Source organism: Clarias gariepinus, chromosome 7 (genome assembly GCF_024256425.1).
Source record: "Clarias gariepinus isolate MV-2021 ecotype Netherlands chromosome 7, CGAR_prim_01v2, whole genome shotgun sequence".
Lineage (NCBI taxonomy): Eukaryota > Metazoa > Chordata > Actinopteri > Siluriformes > Clariidae > Clarias > Clarias gariepinus.
In genome coordinates, this window is record NC_071106.1 from 19884114 (window position 1) to 19910309 (window position 26196).

At 39.0% G+C, this 26196-nt stretch overlaps 1 protein-coding gene across 2 annotated transcripts in view; it reads right to left on the bottom strand.

Annotated features, from left to right (window-relative positions):
* Nucleotides 1-1095: 1095 nt before the first annotated feature.
* cttnbp2 (cortactin binding protein 2) overlaps nt 1096-26196 on the bottom strand; it is a 43590-nt gene continuing 18489 nt past the window's right edge. The window contains exons 3-23 of one of the 2 annotated variants that reach the window (XM_053500270.1): nt 24919-25143; nt 18754-20209; nt 15310-15516; nt 15016-15115; nt 13364-13514; nt 12902-13123; nt 10617-10734; nt 9659-9919; nt 7548-7643; nt 6739-6818; nt 6440-6526; nt 5711-5810; nt 5420-5575; nt 4704-4885; nt 4380-4558; nt 4072-4277; nt 3478-3660; nt 3320-3365; nt 3082-3193; nt 2696-2845; nt 1096-2240 (exon numbers count right to left, since the gene is read on the bottom strand). In XM_053500270.1, coding sequence (XP_053356245.1) covers nt 1941-2240; nt 2696-2845; nt 3082-3193; nt 3320-3365; nt 3478-3660; nt 4072-4277; nt 4380-4558; nt 4704-4885; nt 5420-5575; nt 5711-5810; nt 6440-6526; nt 6739-6818; nt 7548-7643; nt 9659-9919; nt 10617-10734; nt 12902-13123; nt 13364-13514; nt 15016-15115; nt 15310-15516; nt 18754-20209; nt 24919-25143 — 4617 coding nt within the window. In that variant the 3' untranslated portion in view covers nt 1096-1940. Of the gene's footprint in view, nt 2241-2695; nt 2846-3081; nt 3194-3319; nt 3366-3477; nt 3661-4071; nt 4278-4379; nt 4559-4703; nt 4889-5419; nt 5576-5710; nt 5811-6439; nt 6527-6738; nt 6819-7547; nt 7644-9658; nt 9920-10616; nt 10735-12901; nt 13124-13363; nt 13515-15015; nt 15116-15309; nt 15517-18753; nt 20210-24918; nt 25144-26196 lie in introns of both variants that reach the window. The other variant, XM_053500269.1, reaches the window with a different exon arrangement.

Below are 26196 nucleotides of genomic sequence, written 5' to 3' on the forward strand. Positions count from 1 at the left end.
CACTACCAGCCAAAGGTTTTGAAAACGAAGCTAACGGTGCGAAAAAATAATAAACAGTTATTTTTTCAAGATGTAATAAATTGTAAATTTTGTATTATTATGGCAAATTACATTCTGCGTTCATAACATTATTCAATCTTAGCTTCAGTTTTGCGCTTTAGCTGCTGAAATGCCTTCTATAATTTATAGCATGGTCGTGTTTATTAGTTCAGTATTTACATATTTGTAAATCACACTCTAAACCACAAGCCTGAAATTTTATTGCGTCATTCAATCATTTTGAGGTGATATTAATTGCATCATGAGGTAAGATACGTGTGCAAAGATTACTTTGTGCTTGTAAAATATATTTAACAGTAAGATACAAGAATCTCGAGGTTGGCAAATTATTGAGGTTTGACCATCGTACAATGAAACGGTAGGTTAACAATAGTCAGCGTGTTCTCTGCAACATTAACTGCAAACACCATGGAAGAATGAAACCACCAGGAACCCTTAGCTTCGAGTTACACCACTTTCCAGAACTACAACCTACCTGAAATTTTCAGATAGAAGGGGAGTCAAGTGCTTAAATGCATTACTAAAGTATAGCAATTTTTTTTAACCTTTATGAATGTACAGTATGTGATGCGAGTAACTTTTGATAGATAACACAATTCGCTTGCAATTCGCAAGTAACATTGTGAGCTGCCATCCTTAAAAATTTGCTTTTCAGGTTAAACTATTTCCAGTCTCTAAAAGATACTTTCATTAAATAGTGATACAAGGAAACAGTCCATAAACTTTATGTAGGACAGTGTTTTATTGCATGCATCTAATTACTTCACTACCTGGTTAAAAAAAAAGGCTTCAAAAATGACCTGATTAACTCCAGTTGAGAAGGTACGGGATTTTAAAATGAGATTTACAGATCTGAGATGTCGGCACCTTAGGAGGCTGTGGTGGCATTGTTCATTGGTAGGCCATGGTTTAAAGGCTATGTGGGCAAGGTCACTTCTGTTTTTAATGTTGCCCTCTGTTCCAGCTGGATTAATAACACTGTAGTACATGCATGGATGTGTGAGGGAAAATAAAATCAACGGCTTGCGTTAACGGTTCGGTAACAGTGCATTTTTAATTGTTGTGCTTGGAGGAAACAGGACAATTCTGTAAACCTCATCAGACACCTATCTCACAATTCAACATCAGTGGTCGACTATAATCTCTTCTGTACATATAAACAACGGTGAGTTTAAAATAATACTTGATTATCTTACGTGTTTACTAGAGAAGAACAAAAACGAAGGTTTCTTTAAATTTCAACAGTGGCTTCTGCACAAGTCCTGACTCAGCACACATTCCATGGGCAACTAAACTACTATTATGATTTTACAGACAAAAGAAAAGGACTTGAGTTGCAATGACGTTACTTATTGCCACATTCAGTTCACTTTGAAACAAGTGAGAAATACCGACCAAAATGTAATATTACAAACACTATATACAGTTATTTTTTTAAGCTCTTCAATATACAAGCGCATAACCACATCCACTAGTCTATACGTATATAACAATTAATTTTCTATTTTTTATTTACACATATTTGGTAAAACCCTGATTAATTTTAACAATATGTAGATCCAATCTTGCAACTATTTAAACATAAAATACTTATTTGAAAATACTTATTGGCAAAAAAAGACTTTTTTTTCCCCGTTGAGCACCTAAAAGCTCACAAAGCACTTCTTTTATTAGCCTTCCCAGGCTAATTCATCAGTTTTTCTTTTATTTCAAACCCAATACTTCAACACTGAAATATAATAAAACTATGGTCCCAAAGTACACAAGGTATTATAGAGTAACAAGTATGAACAACATTTATTATAAATACTAAAAAGCTGTCAGTAACACCGTTTGGAGGAAGTTTACAGAGTGGGGGGTATAGGGTTGGAAATGGGAGTCTATTCAGGGTTATTTAAGTTTTTGTTGAAATTGGAGTTAAGGATCCAGATCTCCTCTTCTGGTGGCTTGTTTCTGTTGGGATGTGTCTGCCTTGTTCTGCTGCTCATGTGGACTCTGCTGCTGTGTGTTTGGGAGGGACGGATGCTGTTGGTGATAGGGGGGTTGGAGGTATTGGTGGTTCGGTGGGAGCTGCTTGGCATTTGCTGATGCCCCTTGCTGCTGGGGATTGGCAGCTGAGACTTGGGTCTGGCCACTCGACGTGGGGAGGTGTGGATTTTTTCTGAATGATTGCTGTTAATCTGTCAACGATCAACAATTTATGTATTAAACAGAGCTACATTCATACTTACTTTATAATACTGGCTCATAACAAGGATAATTAGATCTCTACAGTTATAGTTGCAATGTGCTTGAATGTGAATAAAGCAATTGATTTAAGTTGTTACAGAATTACAGTTAAGATGAAGTTGTGAGGTAAATTGTGGCACATTTTCTTCTTTTGTTACTGCCTATGCTGATTAAAATTTCCTCTTCAAGTTCCATAAAGTTGCTTCTCGTTTATGTCTGGGAAAAGAGTCCTTTATCATACAGTTTGGATTTCAAAACTCGCTCTCTCAGGATTCCCTCTACATCATCGTACAGAAACCTTTTTTTGTTATTATTTCTTTTGGCTGTGTAATCTGTTACACATTCAGCTGTAAATCTGGTTCCTAGGCAATTATCTATTCATTTTGTAGAGCCATGCTGGTGTTACCTGCTGCTCTTGAGGCTGGGTGCTGGACAAACGACTGTTTTCTCTGCTGGCTTGTGATTGAAGTCCAGTGTAGCCATGGTCTACCTTTCTCAGATGAGCATCCCGACTTGGACCAGGGAGTATAATGTAGTCCTCCTGGGAGGCAGCAATCTGCAGCAGAAGACATGTACATGTCTTTAATCTATATACAGATAAGACTGAATTATGGTGTTCCTCAATGCTGAGTCTTACAACATTGTGGGACACCACAATTCAGTCTTATCTAGACTGTAAAGTTCAATTTGATTAAACTTAAAGCAACTACATGTCACAGTATAACACCAGTTCACTGGGTACAACAGGATACAGACTTGAAGCAATTTGTACTGAATGGAAAATTAAATTACCCGGCTTATATCTGGCTCAGATTTGCTGGAGCACAAAGTCTGTAGTTCCTTAATCAGGTCGCTCTCATCATCAGAGTAGAGAGTGAGACCAGCCGATTCACCGTCAATGACTCTAGTGAAACACATTCAAAAGTCATAATAAGCTAATAATCTAAATAACCCAAAATGCTTCCATAATGGTGTAGTGCGTCAATTAGTGAACAGTGCCCTCTGCTGGTGATACATCAGAGAAACAAACCTCGGATGATTGGCATTTGTCATTAGGTCTGAATTGGACACAGACCCTAAAGAAAAAAAAAAGTTAGAAATGTGTTACTCAATGTAATATGTAGTAGTACACAGTTTGGGAAAAAGACCTTAATATGACACAACAGTTGAAGAGGGTTTTTCCCTGACCTTCTTGTATAGAGCTGTTCGAGCCTATTCCAGAGGCAGGACTTGCTTTTTTTCTAGGACTGGTGTTGGATCGTCTCCAAGCAGCACTATCACGCCCTTTCCTTCCACCTTTCCTGTAAGAGTAGCTGATAGAGGAGAGTGGAAAACATCCACCCCGGAACTCTGGCAGGAGCTGGTTGATCTCTGAATAACATTTATGCACAAAAAGAGGAAACTGTGATATCTTCTGCATTAATACCAGACTTTATGGATGTTATTGTGAAATGTGTTAAAGATTTCTCTGTAGTTTTGTAAAAAATATCATTCCCACACTAAACGAAGTATTCCTGAAAATGTAATTAGTTTTAAAAAAAATTGATACTGTAATGCGAACCTTTTTTATTATTAAACCCAAACATAATGACATTTTTATGTAACAATGGGAAATTACAATATGGTATTAATTTAGATTTTTAATTAGCTTATAAAAACACATAGCTTTATTAAAAGATTAATAAAATAACGTATTATTATTTTTATTATTAATGACAATAATAACTTTCCCAGATGTGTGATGAACTGAATCTAAGAGCCTGCAAACACTTTCAACTGCACCTGATCTGTCCAGTGGGCAGCTCTGCAGCACAGCTTTATTCAGGACAATGTTGAGAGCTGCTCGCACTACCGCCCTCTGCCCTGGACTGAGGCCCTTGTTGCTAGGAGACCGTCGCTGCAAAGGAGAATGCTTGGCTGTTACCCTAGAGATGACAGCATCCTCAATGCGTGGGACCACCAGCACATTCCACAGACGTGCCAACCACCTGCGAGGAAGCCAAACAGTGGAACAGAGACCACAGGCCATCACCGACATAGAAATGTGACCTCAAGTAAAAGATGAAAATCCGAAAGTCGGATGTACTCACTTCAGAATGGCATGTCTCTGTTCTGGCTGGACTGGGCAGGAGAGAAAAACATAAGGGCCAAGCAGGGCCTCAGAAGTTCCTAGGCGAGAGAGGCAGCTGTTGAGCTGCTGCCAGACTGAACATACCCAGGACAGAGTTTTATGCACAGGCTCATCAGGAGTCCAGGGCTGGCCCTGTAACTGCAACGTTAAGATTCAAAAGAAAGAAAAAGATGTTCCGATGCATTATATATAATATCCATGTATTATATATGGACACAAAGCAGAAATCTTGGAAATCTCAGAAAATAGGACAAAGATGAGGAAATGATAAAAGAAAGCTGACCTTGTGGATAAGTTTCCTGCGGAGGTGGCGTCCCAGCAGGCTGCTGAGTGGCTCAGCGTCCCAGCGCAGTTGCACCCAGCGAAAATGTTGCTGTATCCGCAACTCAGCACCCTGCAGCCGTGGCTTGGCCAGCGTGCCAATCAAAAAACTGCCCTCTTGGAAGTAGTACAGTCCATCCACACCTACTGGTCAAAAGATGGCAAGTCAGAAATGTCTTATATAACACAGATAAAGGGTCATATTCAGTGTAATCTGTGATTACCACAAATCATGAAACATACTTTAAATAAAAAAAATAAATAAATGTAGGAACAAAGGTTTGAGGTTTCATTTGCATGCTTTGCATCACTTAAATGTGTACTATTAATAATCCCTGGACAAATATTCCACAAAAAAAATTGTTGCGAAAAGTGCTTAAAGTGCTTGCTGTACGCTAAGTAAATCAGCAAGATATACTGAAGCTATATTACTTACAAATTTAAGCATCATATGCACGACTTTGTAGCCAATGCAGAAGGCTGCCAGTGTAAACTGAATAAGAGTAAATCATTCTGAGATTTGTTTTTGGTAAGGACAGACTGATGCTTTAAGCATTTAAAAATAAACGTTTTAAATTGTTGTGCTACAGCTGTATCAGGAGACAGTCTTGTATAGTATTTCTATATTTTGCTATCAGTTCCCCTACATGTTCATAAGAGGAAACATAAGGGGCTCACTGTGGTTTAGAGAGAGGGAGTAGAGTGACCCACGGTTCTCCAGTGCCTCACACAGATTCTCCAGCATGTGGCTAAGAGATTGTGCTCTCTCCAGCCCTTCTAGCACCACCACCACAGACCGGCCTACTGGAGGGTCCTGAACACAAACCAGGAACCCTGACACAGCACAACACAACACAACACAACACAACACAGTACCATGGCTTAATGATACACACCAAAAATCTGATGCTTATATATCAACTGGTATAATATTAACAAACCTAGCAGAGATATGGAAAAGTGTCCTACCACAATTGATGAAGGTCTCTAGCAGATGATCTTTAGTCAGACCCTCGTCTACCTCCACACGGACAACATCACAGCTCATGCCCATGGCCTCCTGCCTGTGCTGAGCAGTGTGTACACATACATATGAAAAAATCCTAAATAACATATAGGAGTAGTGCAGACATTTTCAGACAAAAGTACTGACTCATGCAGAAATGAACAAGATATTGTGTTTGTATATGTAAGATTTGTTCTTTTAGTGAATGACCATGTCAATGCAACACATGTGCAGACTTTCATGTGACCCAATATCTTAATAATATCTTTATAATATCTTAATAATACACTTTATGTTGTTTCTTCACTTTATTCAGTGCCTGCACCAATAATGCAGCACAACTTGTGGAAAATAGTCAATTTCCTGGTCATGATAGAAAGGCACCAGAACAACAAGTACACCACAGCCTGCCGTGCAAAGAGGCCAACCCAGCCTTCAAATTCCCCATACCCCAATCAGATGCGTCAGACATAAAAGTCAGATCCATGGATGCCCCATCCACAACCCAACATGCTGGTGCCAGACACCATAGCACACCCCTAGACGTCTTGTAGAGTCATGCTACGAGAAATCTGAGCTGTCTAAGTGGAACACGAGGAACCGACACAATATTGGGCTTAACGGTGTATATTTTATAAATGAATGAATCTATAAAAAGCACCATATTGTAACACTTTTGTTATATGTATTACCTTGATGTAGAGAGAAATCTGGTTTGCAATGTACTCCTGAAAACTTCCCTCCAGTCCATGGAAAATGACATTACGATATTGTTCAACCTAGCAAAAAGGCAGAGGGGAAAAACAAAGTAAATTTTGAATGAATAAAGTTTCCTTAGCCCGAATTAACTGCACCTTTGCATGTGCTACAGGCTGCTGTATGTAGGGTGGAAACTCCATCTAAAAACAGGATACCTCCCGTAAGATATAGACCTTTTCCTTTAGTACCAAACTCGTGTGTGTGTGTGTGTGTGTGTGTGAAATGCACATACCAGGCGCACATAATTCTGCAGCAGCGGGAGCGGGATCAACGAGTCATAGGTCATCTCATCCAGAGCACACTCTGACAGACCTGATACAAAGGGAAAAAAATGGCAGCAGCTGTAAATCAGTGTGCCAAAGATCTGGGAAGGATTATATGTCCACACACTCATTCTGACGCAATACTTGACTAGACTTAATGTGCTTTTAAACAAGACGGAACATTCTGTGAGTCTGTGTGCTATAAAGACATGGCTAGCGATAGGATAGCCTACACTCATAAAAGTGTAGGTATGTCACAAAAAAAATAAGTATGTCACATGCTTTCAAGTCGAACTTGGGAGCTGACAAAAATATCTGAATATGAAAATGACATGTTTTACTGTATTTCTATTTATTTGGGGTAAGATTTTAGATTTACAAAAAAAAAACCCCACCTTATTTGTTACATCTTTATTTTGAAAAGTTTTTTAAATTATCTTTAGGGTTTGGAATTTTTTTTTACCATAAAATGTAAGATTTAAAAAAACAAAACAAAAAAAACAAAAACAAAACAAAAATCTTACCCATAGCAATTTCAAAACAGATGACAAAGCAAATAAAAATTTATTACATACACAAGAGGAAAAAAAATCTAATTGTATTTAATACACCATATTTTGACTGCATAACTGAAATTCATATTTAAATATTTTTTTCAGTTTCTAAGCTCTACTTTATAACCATCTAATAAAAATGTCACTTAATACATAAATGAATATCAATTTGGAACACACACAAAAAAAGAAAGTTATAAATGATTTATTTTGGAAATAACTACCTTTAAGGTAAACAAATATCCGTTGGCTCAAACGCTTACGGATCAGATCCCATGGGGACTGGGCCAGATCCTGTTCAGGCAGCCAGACAACATCACCTGCAGTACACACACACACACACACACACACACACACACACACACACACACCAAGCATTAAAGATAGGTGTGCAATAAGAACCATGGAAGTATAACTCTCAGTGACAGCTAAGCTTTCATCTTGTATGTTGACAGACAGCAGCTCTGCATCGCTCTAATCCACTACAGCTTAACTGTTCAGATTTTCTTCTCTCATGAATAAACCCCTATCCTATTGTTTGAAGTCATGCTTTTATATCTGATTATAAAATATATAAACGTTATATGTAGTTATTTCATTTTAATGCAAGAGAAACTGATTATAATAAGGATTCCTGACCTTTCTAACATTAACTGCAACCGAAATAAGAAAAAATAAGAATTTGTGAACGAAAACATAACAAACAAACTGTAAGATTGAGAAGGCCAGATAGTTGAAAGAGATAGGTAAGAAGTTGGGTTTATTTTCAGAAGCCATGCATGACAACCAGAAGGCCAGGCCAAGCTCAATTAGTCCTTAATGCCAACTTGTTCCCCACTTGGCCCGGAGTGGCTTTGGATAGCACCCAGGGAACAGAGCCATTTTAAAGAGTCAGTCTGTGTGTCTAATTATATTAAAAGTGTGCGTGTTTGGAAGGGCAAATGTTTTTGTTTATTTTGCCACACACACACACACACACACACACACACACACACACACACACATAATAATAATACAAGAATTTGGTTCAATCTGAGTTCAATATTTTCATGACGTCCTTCCCATATTCCGGTGGTGGAAAAATGTAAACGTTTTAAAAGCAATGATAACTTTAGCTTTATCTGACATATCTAAAAACCTAATTGCAGAGTTTGCTGTCTGAATCCTCCCCATTAACACACACCAGCATGACTTTTTTTAATCTATCATTGACCAGTGCTGTGTTCTATGCCACTTGAAGTTGAAAAAGTGAAAGTGTGTCTCTAAATTACAATTTATTTTGCAAAAAAAAAATTCCATGAAGTCAAAAATAAAATGGTGGAGGATCCTGCAAATGAAAACAGCATTTTTTTCTCCCCCTAAATAAGCTTTGCTGTGTAGGACACACGGCTGATATCTAAAGTAGAATGGGCTGGGGGGTGAGCCACAGAAAAGCAGAATCTTATGAATCCAAAAACTATTTAACCAACAGAAAGGGAATGGATGCAGTTATAAAGGGATAATATAACACAGAAGTAAAAAAAAAAAAAAAACCCTGGAAGATTTTAAACCTATGCACTTTGACGTATCTCTAAAAGATTCATTTACATTCCAATTTTTTTGAATTGTTTAAAAGTTTAAAAAACTTTATTCTAAAAGGCTGTATATATATACTGTAGATATAATTTGCACCTATAAGAAAGCACTAGGGAAACTGCATTTATTCTGGCTGTTTTATTTCACATTTTATGCTGCCAATACAGTAGTGAAAATGCTGAGGTTGGGAAATTAAAACTTGATAAATGAGCAAGAAAAATTTTAAGAAGCAGCAGCTGTTTACAAGGCTGAGACGCCCTAGAATAGTCGGCCGCCCAACCACAAACATGCTTTTGGTTTCCAGATCGCTTACCACAGGCCATACTTAACTATGTAGCAATACACACCACACACAGAGCAGCAGCTGTTTCTGCACTCAACATGGCACTAAACAATTATCCCTCTTCAAGTGATTTTCAGTAACAGCTTTCAGAGTTAAAAAGTTTTGAAAGGTTCCTGAATGCTTGACTGGTTTCAGGACGTTTATCTGAAGTGCGACAGGAGAGGAAAAAAATAAAAAGCAATTTGTGCTAACTTGATAGGAAATTTGTGCATTTGATAGGATTTAATGCTGTTTACATTTTTATCGTTTAATAAAAAAAAAATGACATAATATTTTAAACATAATTTTCCCAATTACATACAGTATATTTAAAAGAAATGCACCTGAATGGAGTCTTCTGCAAAAGCTACCAGGTAATGGTGGAAATTACAGCAATGTGAGCACATATGGAGCTCCTAAAAGGTGTCTGGTACTCACCTATCTTCACTGATGCCACACTCTCTGAGGACAGACCCAGAGGTATGTCCGATCCGTGTAGCCCCCCTTGCAGCTCCCAGCTCCCACACACCATTTGAAGGTGATTGGTTAGCAGGTGACACAGGATCCGCCATAACTCTGGCCAACTGGTGCGTCGCTGGATGCTAACTGTGCCGATAGTAGTGCCATCCTCCAGCAGATCGACAGGACACAGGTGCTCATGTGAGCCCATGTACACCTGCACCAACACCCTATAGCAGTCTGACAGAGCAGAGTTCATCAGTAAAGTAGTTTTACTATGCTTCATGAGTCTTAAGGGCAGCTTCTCAAATTTTCATGACTCACAACACTGAAAAAGTGAAATCATGTTGGTTTACAGCTTACAATTTGCATCCAGGAATTTGACACGCCTAATACATTTGTATGTTAATGAGCTTATATTCTGCCATAGACAGCATAAACATTAACAGCACTACAGTACTCACATATTGCAAAAACCTCAGAAGGTGACCTGACATTTTTTGTGGTTGTTATGCTCCTTGAACACACAGGTCAAACCCAAAATGTCATTTCATCCAGAATATATGCTTAGTGCATGAGGTATTTAAGACACTGCACACTATGCATAAAAGATTGCCATTTGAGGTTCAGTCACAAAATAAAGCATACTTTTTTTTGTTTACATAGGGTAATAATAAAATTGATACAAAAAAATAAGGAAAATCTTTAGACAGTAGTCCATGTTTAGAAAAGTAATGATTTTACAGATTAAAAGGATATTAGATGGATTACATTTGTTTTTGTTTTTTTAACACTGAACTTCTAACATAATTTTTTTGTTTTGTGTTAAGGCTATTAAAGCCAATCATCTACTAAAGGAGCACTCAGTTTTCAGTATATACAGTACATGGCTTAGTTTAAGTGACACACTGTGTCACTTACTCAGTCACTTACTCACCCAGGTTCTCTAGAAGGTCTTTGCAGTCATCTGTAGCCACATCATGTATAGTGCGGTTGCATTTATCCCGCTTCTCAATGTCCTGTTGGCTGTGGCTACACAACACTTCCAGGCATTTCTAAAAGCACACCAGTGAGATCTGTCAACAGTTCATTCATATAATAATAGAAAATAACTCAAGAGTACTGTGACAACCTGAATTACAGAAACGGGATGAATTAAAAGGAATAATTACATGAAAATAATGAAAACTTTAAGCCTTGGGCCTCTGCAATCACCAGATCCCAACTAAACATCTAAAAGACTTTTGACTGATGTGTTAGAATGTCTTCTACCACCACCATCAAAACAACAACTGAGGGTTCTGTAAAAACTACAGTACGTCATGCTGCATGCCAGCTTGGTGCACTAACTAATCACCTGAGTGGCATGCCCAAACGGTTCAACAGAAGTGCGATCACTCTGTAATCTGGAGATCACAAGAGACTAAGCCATCTGTAGCCTGGAGCTGTCAGGAGGAGGGGGCATTCTCACGTCAATCATAGTGTCACTAGCCAATCATGCCTTGTCTGTGCTTTATTCCTGCCCCCTTGCATTGCATGTGCAGCAGCGTAAGAAACCTCTGTCTCAAGCATGATACCCTCAGAGTTTAATTTTCATTTTCAGTTGGATTTTATTCGTACAAAAAGCTATGACCAGAAACGAAACCTGGAGAAAGTCCTGTAACCTTGCGTGGTGACTAGGGAGGCCAGTTCAGCACAGTAAACTCATTGTCATATTTAGGAAACCAGTTTGAGATGATTTAAGCTTTATGACATGGTGCGTTATTCAAATTCAAAAATTAAAATTAAAATTTTATTTGTCACATACACAGTCATACACAGTACGAAATGTAGTGAAATGCTTACACGACCGCCAGTGAACTAAAAATAGAAACTGAAAATAGAAATATACTGTACAAATAGAAATATAATGGTGTGCAAATATGCATAGAAAAAGTGACTTTGTGCAAAGGTTATTAAAGTGTCTTTGTGCAATGGTCCAGAATGTAAACGTAAACATGTAGTGTAGATGTGATGTTCGTGGAATTGTCCATAGTGTCCATGGATGTATAAAGATTGATTGATTGATTGTGAAAATTGTGAAAATATTGTGTTAGTTCTGCATAGTGGTGTGGTTTTCTACTGGAAATAAGGTGATGGGCATGGTCAGCAACAATACTCAGGTAGTCTATAGCATTTAAATGAGGCTCAAGTGCTACTAAGGAGCCCAACGTGTGTCAAGACTATACCCTTCACACCATTACACCAACACCACCAGCCTAAACCAGAGATACAAGGAAGGATGAATCCATGTTTTATATTTCTGACAAATTCTGATGCTGCCATCATAACGTTGCAGCATAAATCAAGACCAGGCAAAGTTTTTCCAATCTTAATTGTGCAATTATGTTGAGTCCATGCAAATTACAGCTCCCGTTTCCTGTTTTTAGCTGACAGTAGCATCTGGTGTGGTCTTCTGCTGCTGTAGGCCATCTGCTTCAAATTTTAATGTTTGTGCTTTCAGAGATGCCCTTCGGCATACCTTGACTGTAACGAGATGTTATTTGAGTTGCTGTTGCTTTTCTATCAGCTCAAACCAGCCTGGCTATTCTCTTCTGACCTCTGCCATCAACAAGGCATAGAGAACTACTGCTTACTGCATATGTTCTCTTTTTCTGACCATTTTCTGTAAACCCTGAAGATGGTTGTGCATGAAAATCCCAGTAAATCAGCAGTTTCTGAAATACTCAACAACAACCATGCCAGCCACATGCAAAGTCACTAATAATCACCTGTCTCCTCAATTCTGATGCTTGGTTTGAACTTTACCAGATGTTTTTCTTTTTTGAAGCATGTCTACAGTACATGCCAAAATGCACTGAGCTGTTGTAATGCGATTGGCTGATTCGATATTTGTGTTAAGAAGCAGTTGAACAGACCTCGTATCTCGTGTGGCGGGTGAGTGTATAATTGATTTTTTAATTATTGTAAGAAAAGTATTTTTGCATGCTGTCAATTGTGGTTGTTAGGAAGAAAAAAGAAAACCAGAATTGGCAGATCAGACTTAAAAACGGAAATCAGTATCGAGCAAAATAATTGCAATCAGTGCATTTCTAGTCAACACCTTACGACACCTTTATCTTTTTCTTTATTATGTCACTCATTTATACATGAACAAAAGAAACTATACAATCAATATGTGTATGAGATAGTCCATATGTATGGTATGTGAGCTTCCATTACCTTGTAGCCTCTGGATGCAGCAATGTGAGCAGCAGTCCATCCATCCTGGTTGGCCAGGTTGAGGGTTTGGTGGGTCATGACTAGTCTGGGGTGTGTGTGCTGGGGATTTCTGATATCCACTGAGCCACCCGTCTCAGCCTGAGGAGACGGATGGTACAGCAGAAGCTTCAGTGCATCCACATGACCCGAGCGTACTGCGGCATGAAGTGCAGTGCAGCTATCCTGCGTGCAAGAAAGGCAAACATGAGGTTCACACACTGGAATATGACTCAAACAAAACATGCAGCCTCGATCACATGCAAAGTGTGCATAAAAAGATTAGTGTTTGTAACTGACAGGGATTCAAAATGAGATATTCTGAAACAAAGAGATTTGACATCACTGTTCAATTTTTCACCACAGGAACAAATAACATTAATACACTGCATCTCTGTACACATGTTAAAAAAAAAAAAAACTTACAGCAGTAATGTGTGAACGGTTTGCTCCAGCGTCCAGCAGGGCTCTGACACATTCTGTGCTGCCATGCTCAGAGGCCAGGATCAGTGCAGTCTGACCCCCTACACATTCACGATCCACCTGCATGCCATGTTCAAGCAGAGCCTTCACACACCTGCAAGTATGCATCCAGTTTCAGTGATGGCTGCTTCTAATCTAGTTTCACTTTAAAACAGATCAAGTTAGTATCTAAGTGCAGAACACACGAACAACAAGTCATAATAGTAATGTGCCAATGTTGTGCCATGCCTGTCTATATTTATATAACAGCAGGGTTATGTGGCAATGAAATAAAGTCAGCTGACGACCTGAATGTACTGAACGACCGGGTTATCTTATCTACAGGTTTTTCCTTCCCTGATGCTACAGGCATATACCAGAAAGATAATGCCAGGACTCATCAGGCTCAAACTGCAAAAGAGTGGTTTTAGGAGCATAAGCAATTACTTAGACACAGAAATTGGCCACCACAGTCCTGACCTCAATGCCATTAGAAGGGTTTGGGAAATGCTGGAGAAGACAATACAAAGTTATCAGATCGCAAAAAAATAAAAATAAAAAATCAAACTCTGGGCAGAAAAAAATACTGATGGTGCATAAGTTAGTCGAAACAATGCCATTGTGTATGCACACCACAATGAAAGATAAAGGAGACCGATAAATTATTAAAGGCCAAAAAAAAAAACTTTTTTGACCAGCCTGTGTCCTGTATATGTAAGTGTATATAGATTATAGGGACAATAAACAGTATATACTGTATATATACTGCTGTTTAAGGATTAAGGATTAAGGATTAAGGATTTATTTTCTGTCACATGCACAATCATACAAGTACAATATGCAGCGAAAATATTTTGCGACCACAGAGTCGCGACGTCAGCCACTAGGGCGCCATCATAGAAAATAAGGAATAAGATACATTAGGATAACGAGGGTAAAAAATCCCCTCCCAGACTGTCCTTCGAAAAGGGCAGTGTGAGATCAGGGGTACAAAAAAATACCTCAGCAAAGCACACACAAAAAACTTTGGACTTGTTGGACTTTCGGCTTTTCCCTTATCGAGGGATCGCTACAGCGGACAGAAATCTGATCTGCACGACAACTTGGCACAGGTTTTTACGCCGGATGCCATCCTGACACAAACCTCCCATTTTATCCGGGCTTGGGACCAGCACTGCATCCAATGGCTGGGGTTTGGGCAAGGGCTGGGAATCAAACACAGGCGTTCTGCATGGAGCGACCAATGCCTCATATAAGGTTTAAGGCTTGAGGATGAGTAAATGTACTGAAAATATATTATATGATATGCTGACTGGACACTTTATTAGGAAGATTATGCCTGCTGCGCATTATGCAAATAAAAATCAAGAAATTCAGTTAATGTTCACATCAAATATTAGAATGGTGGGGGATGTCAGTGGCTTTGATAGTGGCCTGACAGACAGCTTTGTATAACAGTTAGAGTAGACAAAACAAACAATTATCATGCCTAGTTGATGAGAAAGGTCACATGAAAACAGGCAAATTGGGTTTGAAGTGACAAGAAGGCTACAGTAAAAAAAAAAAGTACAGGAAAAAAAACAGGTGCAATTATTAAAGTATGAAGATCTGCTCACCCATGATGGCCATTGACAGCAGCAATGTGTAAGGAAGTAAATCCATTTTCATCAGGAGCATCAGCAGATGCCCCTAAACTTAGCAGCAGATTCAAGCATTCTACAGGCCAGAAATATTCATTATGCACGCACACACACATACACACAAACACACACACACACACAGTGGATATGTAGCTATGTGGTGTTTAGAATATCATGACTCATAGATACAATTCCTAAGAATGAGTTCTAAAAACCCAAAAGTAGCACACTGCACCTCTTCGTTTAAACTATACAACGTTTAGTCCATACCTGTTTGTCCATATTGAGCAGCAGAAAACAAGGCAGAGGTTAGGTCTTGTTGGAGGTGAGTAATATCCATTGATGGATCTTGATTAAGCAGCATAGACAATAAAGTGACATTTCCCTGGGAAGCAGCTTGAAGCAAAATGGTGTGCCCGTCATCCAGGGGGACGGGTTCACCACAGGTTAACGGGGGAACTATGGAGGGACACCAGCCTAAAAGGGGCAAGTGATAACAGTTACTAAAGGGAGTGTATCAGGAGGTTGCACCAAAATGTGCTCCACTGCAACAGTCACCCACATTTTTTCTGCTCACAGTCAGAAACTAGATGAAGTGGACCAACTACACGACATAACCATAAAAAAATACTTTAATATAGAGACACACAAAAATAATTAATAAAATGTTTTAAATTAAGGTAAGCCAAATTAGACTTTCTCCATTGTGCATAAGACTGTTCCAGTATGACCCACATTTCGTCCAACATAAGAAATATTGCACTCTTACAGATTAAAAAAACGTCCATCCTACATTTCACATTTAGTCCTTTCTATTATCTATCAGATTTCGAGTTAGGACAATGTTGGGACAGGGCATGCAAACTAAAATAAACGTGCAATAAAATAAAATTGCAGTTTCATATCTGATAAAATTCTCTCAGTCAGGCAAGCAGACATATACTGTAAGAAGTAGAATTCAAAAGACAACTGAACCTTATCTACACTGAGTGCGAGGCAAAGCAATATAATCATGCCAAACTAGCAAATTCTAGCGTTACTTGCACTGATGACTTTAGTATTAAATAAGTAAAACACTTAAATGTGTGTGAATGTAAATAACTTTGCATATACTGTAGAAAGATGCTTCTTTTCTCTGTTAGTGAGAAGAGACCAAGTGCGAAACTGAAGAGAACAAGGAGAAATATGAATTTATTAAGGTAAGAGGGTTGAACAAGGCACATAAGCTGTGAAGCCTCAGAATGCTTGTGTCCTAGACAGTACAGGGAGAAGTGCCTGTTATTAACATTTGGGATATTAGCAATGACTACTATCCCAAATGCTGGTGGAAATCACCAATCCCTAGTGAGAAAATAGCAATGCTTGGTAAAATACACTCTGCTTTGTTTCTATGAAACAAAGGCATACTTTTATAAGTTATGGGTGTAGGTTATAAAGGTAGGTAGATTTTACAGCACGGGCATTAACAAATAGGAATAAGTTCTTCATGCATTTATACAAGAACCACTTCATGTAGTGACGGGTAGTCAATCTTAAAGTAATGTGAAATATATCACTCACACGGTTCCGGCATTTATTCTTTATCAGCTTGATCTGTTTATAAGTATCTTCCTCATTCCTGTACCAAATAACCTTTTATTCCATGAACAAGAAGCATTTAATATATTTATATAGATTTTTAAACATCTCCAACTTAAATGATAACTTTATTTTGTATTATTTTTTTAATAAGTATAGTATATTAACCATATCGCTTACATTTTAACATTTAAGGGACAAACTAACTTTATATTGGAATCAATCGCTGTTAATATGCATTTAGCTCCATGTACACCACCACAATGTATAAGAAATGATGCAATCAAGACTTAATTTCAAGGATTTTAACAAAAATATTACATTAACTGTTTAGGTATTACGGGAATTTTTTTCAAAGTTCCTTCATTTTGACAGGCTTATGAAAACTTACTACATAAACGAACACAATTATGAATATTACAAAACCCATCATCAAATTATGTCCAAATTCCTCCATTAAGTTTTCTCCATCGAGCTGCTTCGCCACTTTCAGCTGCTGTTTGTTTGTTTGTAGGACTTTCTGCATTCAGTTTTGTCTTCAGTAAGTAAAAAGCATGCACAATTGGACAGAGATCAGATGATTATCAGCTATCATGATATGTTTCGAGTTATTACATATCTGTACTAATACACATAATCGGTTTTGCAGTATTTGACTCAATCTAAGCAAAAAGCACATTTCTGTAAACCTAAGAATTCATCCTGCTACTTTTATCAGCAGTTACATCACCTGCTTTGAATCAAGATCCATTATTTACTACTCTAAACTCATCTATTCTCATTCTGGTTCAAGTAAATCTTAGTTTTATCTTCCTGAAGAATCTTGCTCCAGGTCTGCGCAGGTTTGTTTAAAAAATCTGTCTCTTCTGTTCTTGAGTGTTACCAATGATTTGCACCTTGAGGTAAATCCTCTGTATTTACATTTACAAAGGTGTCTCTTGATTAAAGAGTTACCTTGACTTGACTAGACATTGTGAAGCAGGTTTTTTTTTTTTTTAACAAAGAAAGAATTATGGGATCCCTCTGTTAGGTCTGTTTTGTTTTTTACATCCTTAAATCCTTATCAGTTACTTTTTATTTACTTGTAAAATCAGAGAGACTATGTAAAAATGTGTAAAATTTCTAAACAGTTAATGAAAGTCATCACTTCCGTCATGTCTTGACTGTTTCATTTTAATATGAGGCAATATAAAAATAAAATGGCGTCACTGTTCAAATACCTATGAACCTGACTGTATATTGACTTCATATTTTAACATGTTTGTATTGTTGATTTGTGGTTTTAATATTTGGTATTTTTTTTTTTTAGATTTTTACTGCTAGCAAAGTTTTACCAAGGTTGGTAAAAAAAAAAAAAACTTCTGCTCAGCTTTGTAACAGTCCTGTGTATATACTAAACCCACTGAGGCAGTAACATCCTTATAAACTGTGTGTGTGTGTGTGTGTGTGTTATAGTAAAACAATAATTTTTATATGCCGTATAAATAATCTAATTTCATGACTACATCAACTAATCTATTTAGTTAGTTCAAGTGTTACAGGAAGTCTTATGAAGGACAAAAACACAGTATTAATCTGAGTTTCTACAGATAAAGGAAAGAAACAAATTAAAATCAGCCAAGTGCAAGGACGAGTGATAAGCACCGCAGGTGATTGGGTTAATAATAGGGGAGACAGGAACAGGCACATGCTGTAGACAGATGGAAGTGAAGGGAACAAAAGGGAAAGAGCAGCATCTGGCATCAGCTTCAGAGTGGAGTAGGTTACAGTGAACTGTCCTCAAGACGCAGGTGTTTATTTGAAGACAGAAGCTTTAAACTCAGACCAATTCACATATTGCTTATAGTAGCAGTGTAAAAAAGTTATTGGGTTGCTACCTATTTGTTCTTTTCGTTTTGCCTATTTTCCTGATGTAGAGAGCCCATGCCTACTTGATAAACAGTGCACCTGACTGGCTTTGGAATTTTAGAAAGTAAGCCTAGTGGTACAAAATATCTTTTTATGTGTTTCTGTTGGTCCACAGCCATTGTCAATTAACCTTCCAATGAGATCAGGAGACAGAGTGGGCTTGGAAAGAAAGCATTGCAGAGGAGTGGAAAGATAAAGGGTGGGTGGGGGACCTAAATATCGGTTTACCTGATGCTGCTGCCAGGGGGCTGCCTGGGTGCTGGGGGCTATGGCATGGAACACTAGCAGGATTTACAGAAGGGCTACTGATGTTTGAGGACGTTGTGATAACAGGGGAACAATCCACACATGCTGCCGCCGCCTGCGGCTCCTGCTGCCTGCCAGAGCAGGGCTCACCCACCTGAGATGCAGCCAAGGCTGGCACCGCACCCCCCACATCCAGTGAGGGTTTGGGCGGAAGCTGGGGGGTGCTAGCCGACTTAGGTGGTCCCACCCCAAGCCCTACTGCTGGGGATCTGCTGGCTTCACCCACTAATTTGATTGGTGGGTGAGGAGGAGACGGTGTCTGAGACAGTCCAGGTTTTTTTGGCGGGATCGGAGGAGGATTGCCTCTGTCGATACGCGTCACTGTGGGTGACTTGATACCAATCTGTGGATGACCCAGGCGACCAGCAAAAGGTCCTCCCTCTGAAGTGGAATGGGACAGACCAGGCCGAAGAGCTGTGGGAGGACCTGCTGTTGGTGGACTGGTAAAACGTGAGAGAACTTGTGTGACTGTGTGACGTGCCTGCTGCTTGGCAGCAAAGGTGTCTCGGTTGGTTGGGGACAGGTCTCGTGATGGGGGGCCTTGGTTGGACATGCCATTTTGGTCCTGCTCTGAAGCTGAAGGTTGGAATTTATAGCGTGCTGCCTGGACACGAGACCCTGTGGGTAGGGCAGTGCCAGTGCCAGGTGAATGTAAACTAAGAGCAGAGTTCAGTGTCACCTGGCCCTCCCCTCCATTCTCTGCCTGAGCGCTTCCATGGTGTAGACCCCTCACAGAAGTTGGGGTCTTAGGGAGGTTCATGCTAGTGTAGCTGGTGCCTATAGGCTTGACAGGGATGCTCAGTGGCAGTTTCTTAGGCATTTCAGTCTCAGGCATCTGGTCTGTCTGTGAGGCGGCAGCCCGGTTGCTGGCTGCCTCTGTACCCACAGCAACTGACACTATGTTTTTGGGTTTCACTGCTGTGGCTCCGGGGGTAGAGACTGTTCCTGGGGGCAAAGTCAGAGCTTCTTTGCTCCGCTCTGTCCTGAGTTGCTTTACCTGTTGGCGAAGACCGTCACTTTCAGCACGCAGTTCAGCGGCACGACTCTCCTCACGGCTCAGTCGTGCTCGCAGCTGCTCACGCTCTGTGTCAAACTCAGCCAGTTGCTTCTCCATTTCTGCCTCCATCTGCTGGCTGCGTTTGCGCTCATTGGCCAGCTCCTCTTCTAGGCGGCTTGTGGTACGGCCCTCTTGCTCAGAGGACGATGAGAGCTCCTCAACACGTTGGCTTTCCTCCACCACACGTGCTGCCAGCTGCTTGCACTCACGCACCAGCATCATCACCACGTGTTTGTTCTTCTCGCGCTCGTCCTTGAGCTGCGCCGAAAGCTTGCGATGCTCCTGCTCCAGACTCTGCAGCTGCATTTTCTCCAACTCCAACTAGACAGAGCATCAATACAGCACATAGTCAGACATGCTTTCTCAGATTATACTTATTAATAAGAGTTATATAAGAGTTAAATAAGAGTTAAATCACAAACTATAACTAGCCTGGGCTCAAAGGACAAACAGATTATGTGTCTAGACAGTTTTTATTTTGTAGTTGTTCATCAGACAAGTACATTCAGTAGAATGTTAGTATAACAATCACTAGAGATACTTCTGTATGAATAATTTAACATGTGCACTTCACATGTGCACACTACACCTTCCAAATCCCACTGATTGCTGGATTACTCACATCAGCCTACAGTATGTACAAGCCGGTAGAAGTATCTAGACAGATGCCCTGGCGTTTTAGAATTAGGGGCATGGGAAACTGATGAAGACTAAAGAAGATCAGTTCTGATCATGCAAACATACAAAGAGTCTGTAGTGAGCAGGAAAGAAGATCAGTTACTTTCCTGCTCACTACAGACTATTTGTATGTTTGCATGATCAGAACTGTGTTTAGTTGCAATTCTTAGCATTTTACACACAATATTATAATAGTATGGCACGTGGTAATGCTGGGAACCTTTAAAAAATTAACAAAAATAAGAATTAGCAGAGAAACAGTAGATTTACAGTACTAGGTACAGATAATTATGATTATCCTTAGTCCAGGAAAAAAAGTACACAATCTTTATCAAATTAAAACCTTAAACATTTATTATTTATACATAAGCAGATGAAAGTGTAAAGCGTTTCTAACAATGTTCTTGTATGAATGATAAGATCTAAATAATAAAATTTCCAAATGGAAAAATAAAATTAAAAAACTTATCTGATCTTGCCAGTAAACCACAATCCTAAACAGTTAATAAACCAGTCCCTGCTAGCTGTGTGTAGGCAGTTAAATGAGAGGAAAAGAGATCTCATTTTAATCCTTTTATTAAACAACTTCCAATATGCATGTTACTTTAGCAGGCTGCAAAACAATAATCTGTTGATCAGTGTTGCTTTTTACACTAGCTGAAGGGGTAAAGTAGCACTGACATGGACATCCACCACCAGCTTACCTTATTTTCAGACTTGTTACAAGATCTGTGCTGCTGTACAAAAACAGCAACACACCACTTAACATTCCTGACTCACATGTAAAAACAAAAGCACTGCAGACGTTCAGCTCTGTCTTTCCTACATGGTTTAGCATTAGTACTGCTTACAAGTCAAGGATCATGCTGTATTTAATCTAGACTTCATCTAGATTAACAGCAAATAACTGGACAAATGATCTCATTCAGAGGATGTTTGCCAATTTTTATTTATCAACTCAAAAGAATAAAACATAAAAAACAAATACATTTATTTTTGACAAACTCTACATCAATTCTCAAATATATGTCTATTTCCTATAATAAATTGCACCCTTTTGGGATTAGATATAAGCAAAGATCTATATTGCGATTTATCCAGTTATTTAGCAGCATTTACTGTATATCTATACCGCTTTATCCTGTATTCAGGATCGCGGAGGGCCTGGAGCCTATCCCAGGAGGCTTAGGGCACAAGGCGCGGTAAACCCTGGACAGGGTGCCAATCTATCGCAGGGCACACACATACTCTCACGCTACAGGCAATTTGGGGACGCCAATTAGCGTAATCTGCATGTCTTTGGACTATGCAAGGAAACCGGAGTACCCGGAGAAAACCTTCCAAGCACGGGGAGAACATGCAAACCCTATGCAGACAGAGACGGGAATTAAACCCAGACCCTGGAGGTACAAGGCGACAATGCTAACTATTACACCACCTCAGTAGTGCCGCCTCATAATATTTCACTAATATTTCAAATCATTTTGTTCATAAACCAATTTTTATGGCCTGAATATTAGCATTTTTCCATTTTAAATATATAGGATTTAAGATTAATAGATTTACTATTCTAGATAGAATAGGATTTAAGTTAAAATATAAATGCTAGAAATATGTGATGGTTATATGTACATAAAAAAGGTCAAAATTAATCTGACTTGTAAATTATGCAATTAGTAAATACAATATGTTTTTCAATAATTTATGTATGAAAGGATAATGATTAAAACAAATCCATACAAACCAATATGCTGAAAGTATGCTGGAGCACACCAAGCTAAACAAGATAACATCAAAAAATTATTGTGATATAAATAAGGATTTTGAAATGTATAAAGGCAAAAAGGCCTGAACTAGTAAAACAATACATACATTTACATTACGGCATTTGGCAGGCGCCCTTATGCAGAGTGACTTACATTTTATCTCTTTATACATCTGAGCAGTTGAGGGTTAAGAGCCTTGCGCAGTGGCAACTTGGTGGTATGGTGTGAACCTGTACCCTTGCATAGAATACCATACATACCATACCATATACTACAGAATAATTGCCATGAAAATATTTACAAATAGTTTAGGAGTTACATTAGTTCTAATTAATTGGGCAGACCTTTGAAATGAGGAGCAAGAGAGCACACAATAAATATACTAACAGCAGCAAGTTTGCAGTCTCATCAAAGCAACTTCATAATAATGAGGGTTATTAAATTCATATTCCTTACTAGAGAGGCTGCCATATGAGCACATCGCAATTAACCAGCTATGAAACAAGTGATCTGTCACCATAACAACCAAGTGTGAATGTTTATTCTTGGAAAAGAGGGAGATGTGTCTGAAAGACTGAGCTGGACAGCAGTAAAGAAGGCAGCCAACACTTGTATGGAAGAAAAATGTGTCTTTATTTGTTAAGGCATTACATTACACCTAAATCCAGCAGCAGTGTTAGAACCTGATCTCTCCTAAAGCTAGTGAGCTAACCGAGAAAGTCACTTATGCTGGAACTGGTATACTCAGATCCCAAAATGGTGAGCTCATCCTGATGCTGTAAGGTGTAAAAAGGTGATACAGTAAAATCATCAGCTAAAAAGATTAGATAATAGTTATTGGCTAATACTGTGTATGTGCCGCTATTATTAGGACATGTCTATTACCAACGATTGTTCTATTCAAATAACAGAAAATGTAAAATTACTTTACAAATATGTGTATTAATATGTCTCTTAATTCTGACAACTGTGTCGATGGGGATGTGAGGGGGTGGGCTGCCACAAGCTCTAGCTGTAGCAAAAGAAAGAAAGCTTCAAATGTGAGCAGGAACAGCCCCCAGGCAAGATACTGGCTTGTTGTTATATACAAATGGATGCTTCACTGCAATATTTTCTTTATGTAGCTTGAACATTAAATCGAAAGCGCACACTAATGTACCCCCATCCATCACAGACTGCAAAAGAAAGGACAGATCATAAGCGAGGTAAATGTGATTTACTAACTTTAGGAACGCAAAAAAAAACATATTACACTCATGAGCTTTTTAAACTTGCCTTTCAAGATGCCAGGCAATAAGGGCACAGGGCAGTGGTGGCTCAGTCAGTTAAAGCTCTGGTCAAGCCCCAAGCCAAGCTAAAACTTTTGAGCCCTTGAGCAAAGCCCTTAACCCAGGGGTGCTATATCCTGGCTGACCATATGCTTTGACCCCAGCTTCCTAACTGGAATATGTGGAAAAAACTTCCACTGTGCTGTAAAATGCATGTGACCAAAAATTTATGTTAATATATCAAACAAGGAGGTCACTAGGGTTGGCTCTGTGTGCAGGCCACTTGAGCTCCTCCACAACCAACGAGGCAAACCATGCCTTCATGTATCTCACTTTATGCAATAGGATCTTGTCAGACAAGAACATGTTTGGGCCCTCTAGTTTAGTGAAGGGACAATTGAATGCAAAGAATCCTAGTACCCAGTGGTGTGCATTTGACTTTGTTGTAACTGTTTAGGGAAGGCCGAAAATGTGGTTGCGCCCGTCAGGAGTGCACAAACCTTTGGCCATATGGTATACCACAGTAACACAGTAACAACCCTAAACCCACACAGGGTCCTCTCTAAGGTTCTGTGCCTTTCTAATCTTACAAACTGGGAGCGATGTTATAGTCACCCACTTGGCTTACAGAAGACATGAAAGGGATGCAATTGGAGAGTTGTGAAAGATGATTAGGGTGCTGGGGTGTATGGTAACCACGGTGTGTGTGTGACCAACTCCTGAATCACGTAGCTCATATTAACTTGTAAGTAAACAGGTGTCCAGAGAATCAGATGTACTTGACACTACTCTTTTTGTACCAACAGCTAATGATTACTCACCTCTCACGATGCCTATAAGCATTTGTATGATTAAAATCCGGCTGCTGCTATTTACGCTATTATAAACCTCTAGTAAATAACATTGTAAACTAAGTGAAGCTGCCAGAAGTCACCCTGATAGATGTCCCCTACTCCCATATATTTTTCACTATATAGTGTTACATCTAAAAATATGTTGTGATACCATGCTTACTGTATGTTTTAACAGGATAGAAAATTTGGGAGGCTATTTACAATAGTGTAGAATTTATGCATATACTATAATACTGTACATATGATTAGATATACTATACTAGATCAGTATTATCATTAATAGAGAACCTGTAAGACCCTGTCTGATAAGTCTCAACCAGAAATGTCCCAAATATACAAATCATATACACGATAGGACAAAATAATTCAAGTACACCAAGACACAAAACACTGGAACACATAAACATATACAGTACAGTACATACATGCATAGCCAGCTCACACATATGCACAGTCAGCCCTACCCTCTTTTGTCTGCTCTCAGCAGCAGCTAGCTGCGCAGACATTCTCTCCTGCATCTTGCGGCAGTGGGCCATGACGGCCTCAAGTACAGTGATGGGGTTGGCGCTGACAGCCCGGCGCTCCTTGTGCCCAGCCCCAGACTCAAAGTCCCTCTGTAGGGCCAGGAATGGATCGGTCATGCTGAAATGGCCATAGCGCTCCTGCAAAAACACCTCCTTTCTCCGAGCCTGTAGGGGGGAGAAACAAACAAAAAAAATACATCAGTACATACATGCTGACTGGCATTTAGTGATAGAAAGTTTTTTTGAACTCGTTTTTTTGAATCTCTGCCAATCTGGCAATCTGCCAAAGAAAGAAAATAAAGAATCTTTTTTTGAGTAATTTAGTTCATTTCGTTCTCTTGATCAGAAATAAAATAAAATGTTACACTTTTAATAAACAGACCCCCAACACCTCTACATATACAAATTCTGGCTATAATTCCAGTAATGAAAATATCACAATGCAGCTAAGGCAATGCAGCTATATTCTGTTTATGACAAACAGAATGAGCAGCTCACCTCTCATATCTTCTGGTCCGAGTTGTTTATGCTATTAGCGTCTATGAGAGTCACGTGATAACAGAATGAACGACTTGGACCAGAAGACTCATGAGATGAACCGCTCATTTCTGTTTCCTGTAGAATAACCTATGGGGGTTTTGCAATGCTTTGCACATGCGCGCCCCTTAGAAAATGAACAACTCGCTCTCTGAGACTACTCGTTCATCACGATAAAGACTCGTTCAAAAAGAATGAATTGTTCATGAACGAACCATCACTACTGGCAATAATCAATATAGTATGAGGTGAATAAAGTGTAAGGGGCGCACACACATGCACACAAAGGACAGGTTAGCACTTCTACAGACGGGAGCCATTAGGCACAGTGTCTAGTTAGTCTCTATGCAATGACCAGCCGGTCTGCTCAGCAAGAACGGCACAGGGCCAGCTCTCACTTTCCCACGCTAACATGGTTTCTCAGCAACTGTTCTTTTTCCTTTTTTTTTAATCATAAGCAACATAAAAATGGATGTTTTAACCTCTATGGCAGACTTCGTCAGTCAATATTTCTTGCACAGGAAAGTCAAATTGAAGAAATCTGAAGTGAGAGTGCTCTTGGGCTTACCATAAAGAACACAAGTTACATACAGTATTTTTTTTTTTGTGGCTAGTGCATTGAAGGATTAATTTTTACATTAAATTTTTTATTTAATTTAATGTTTTAATTAAATGTCAATT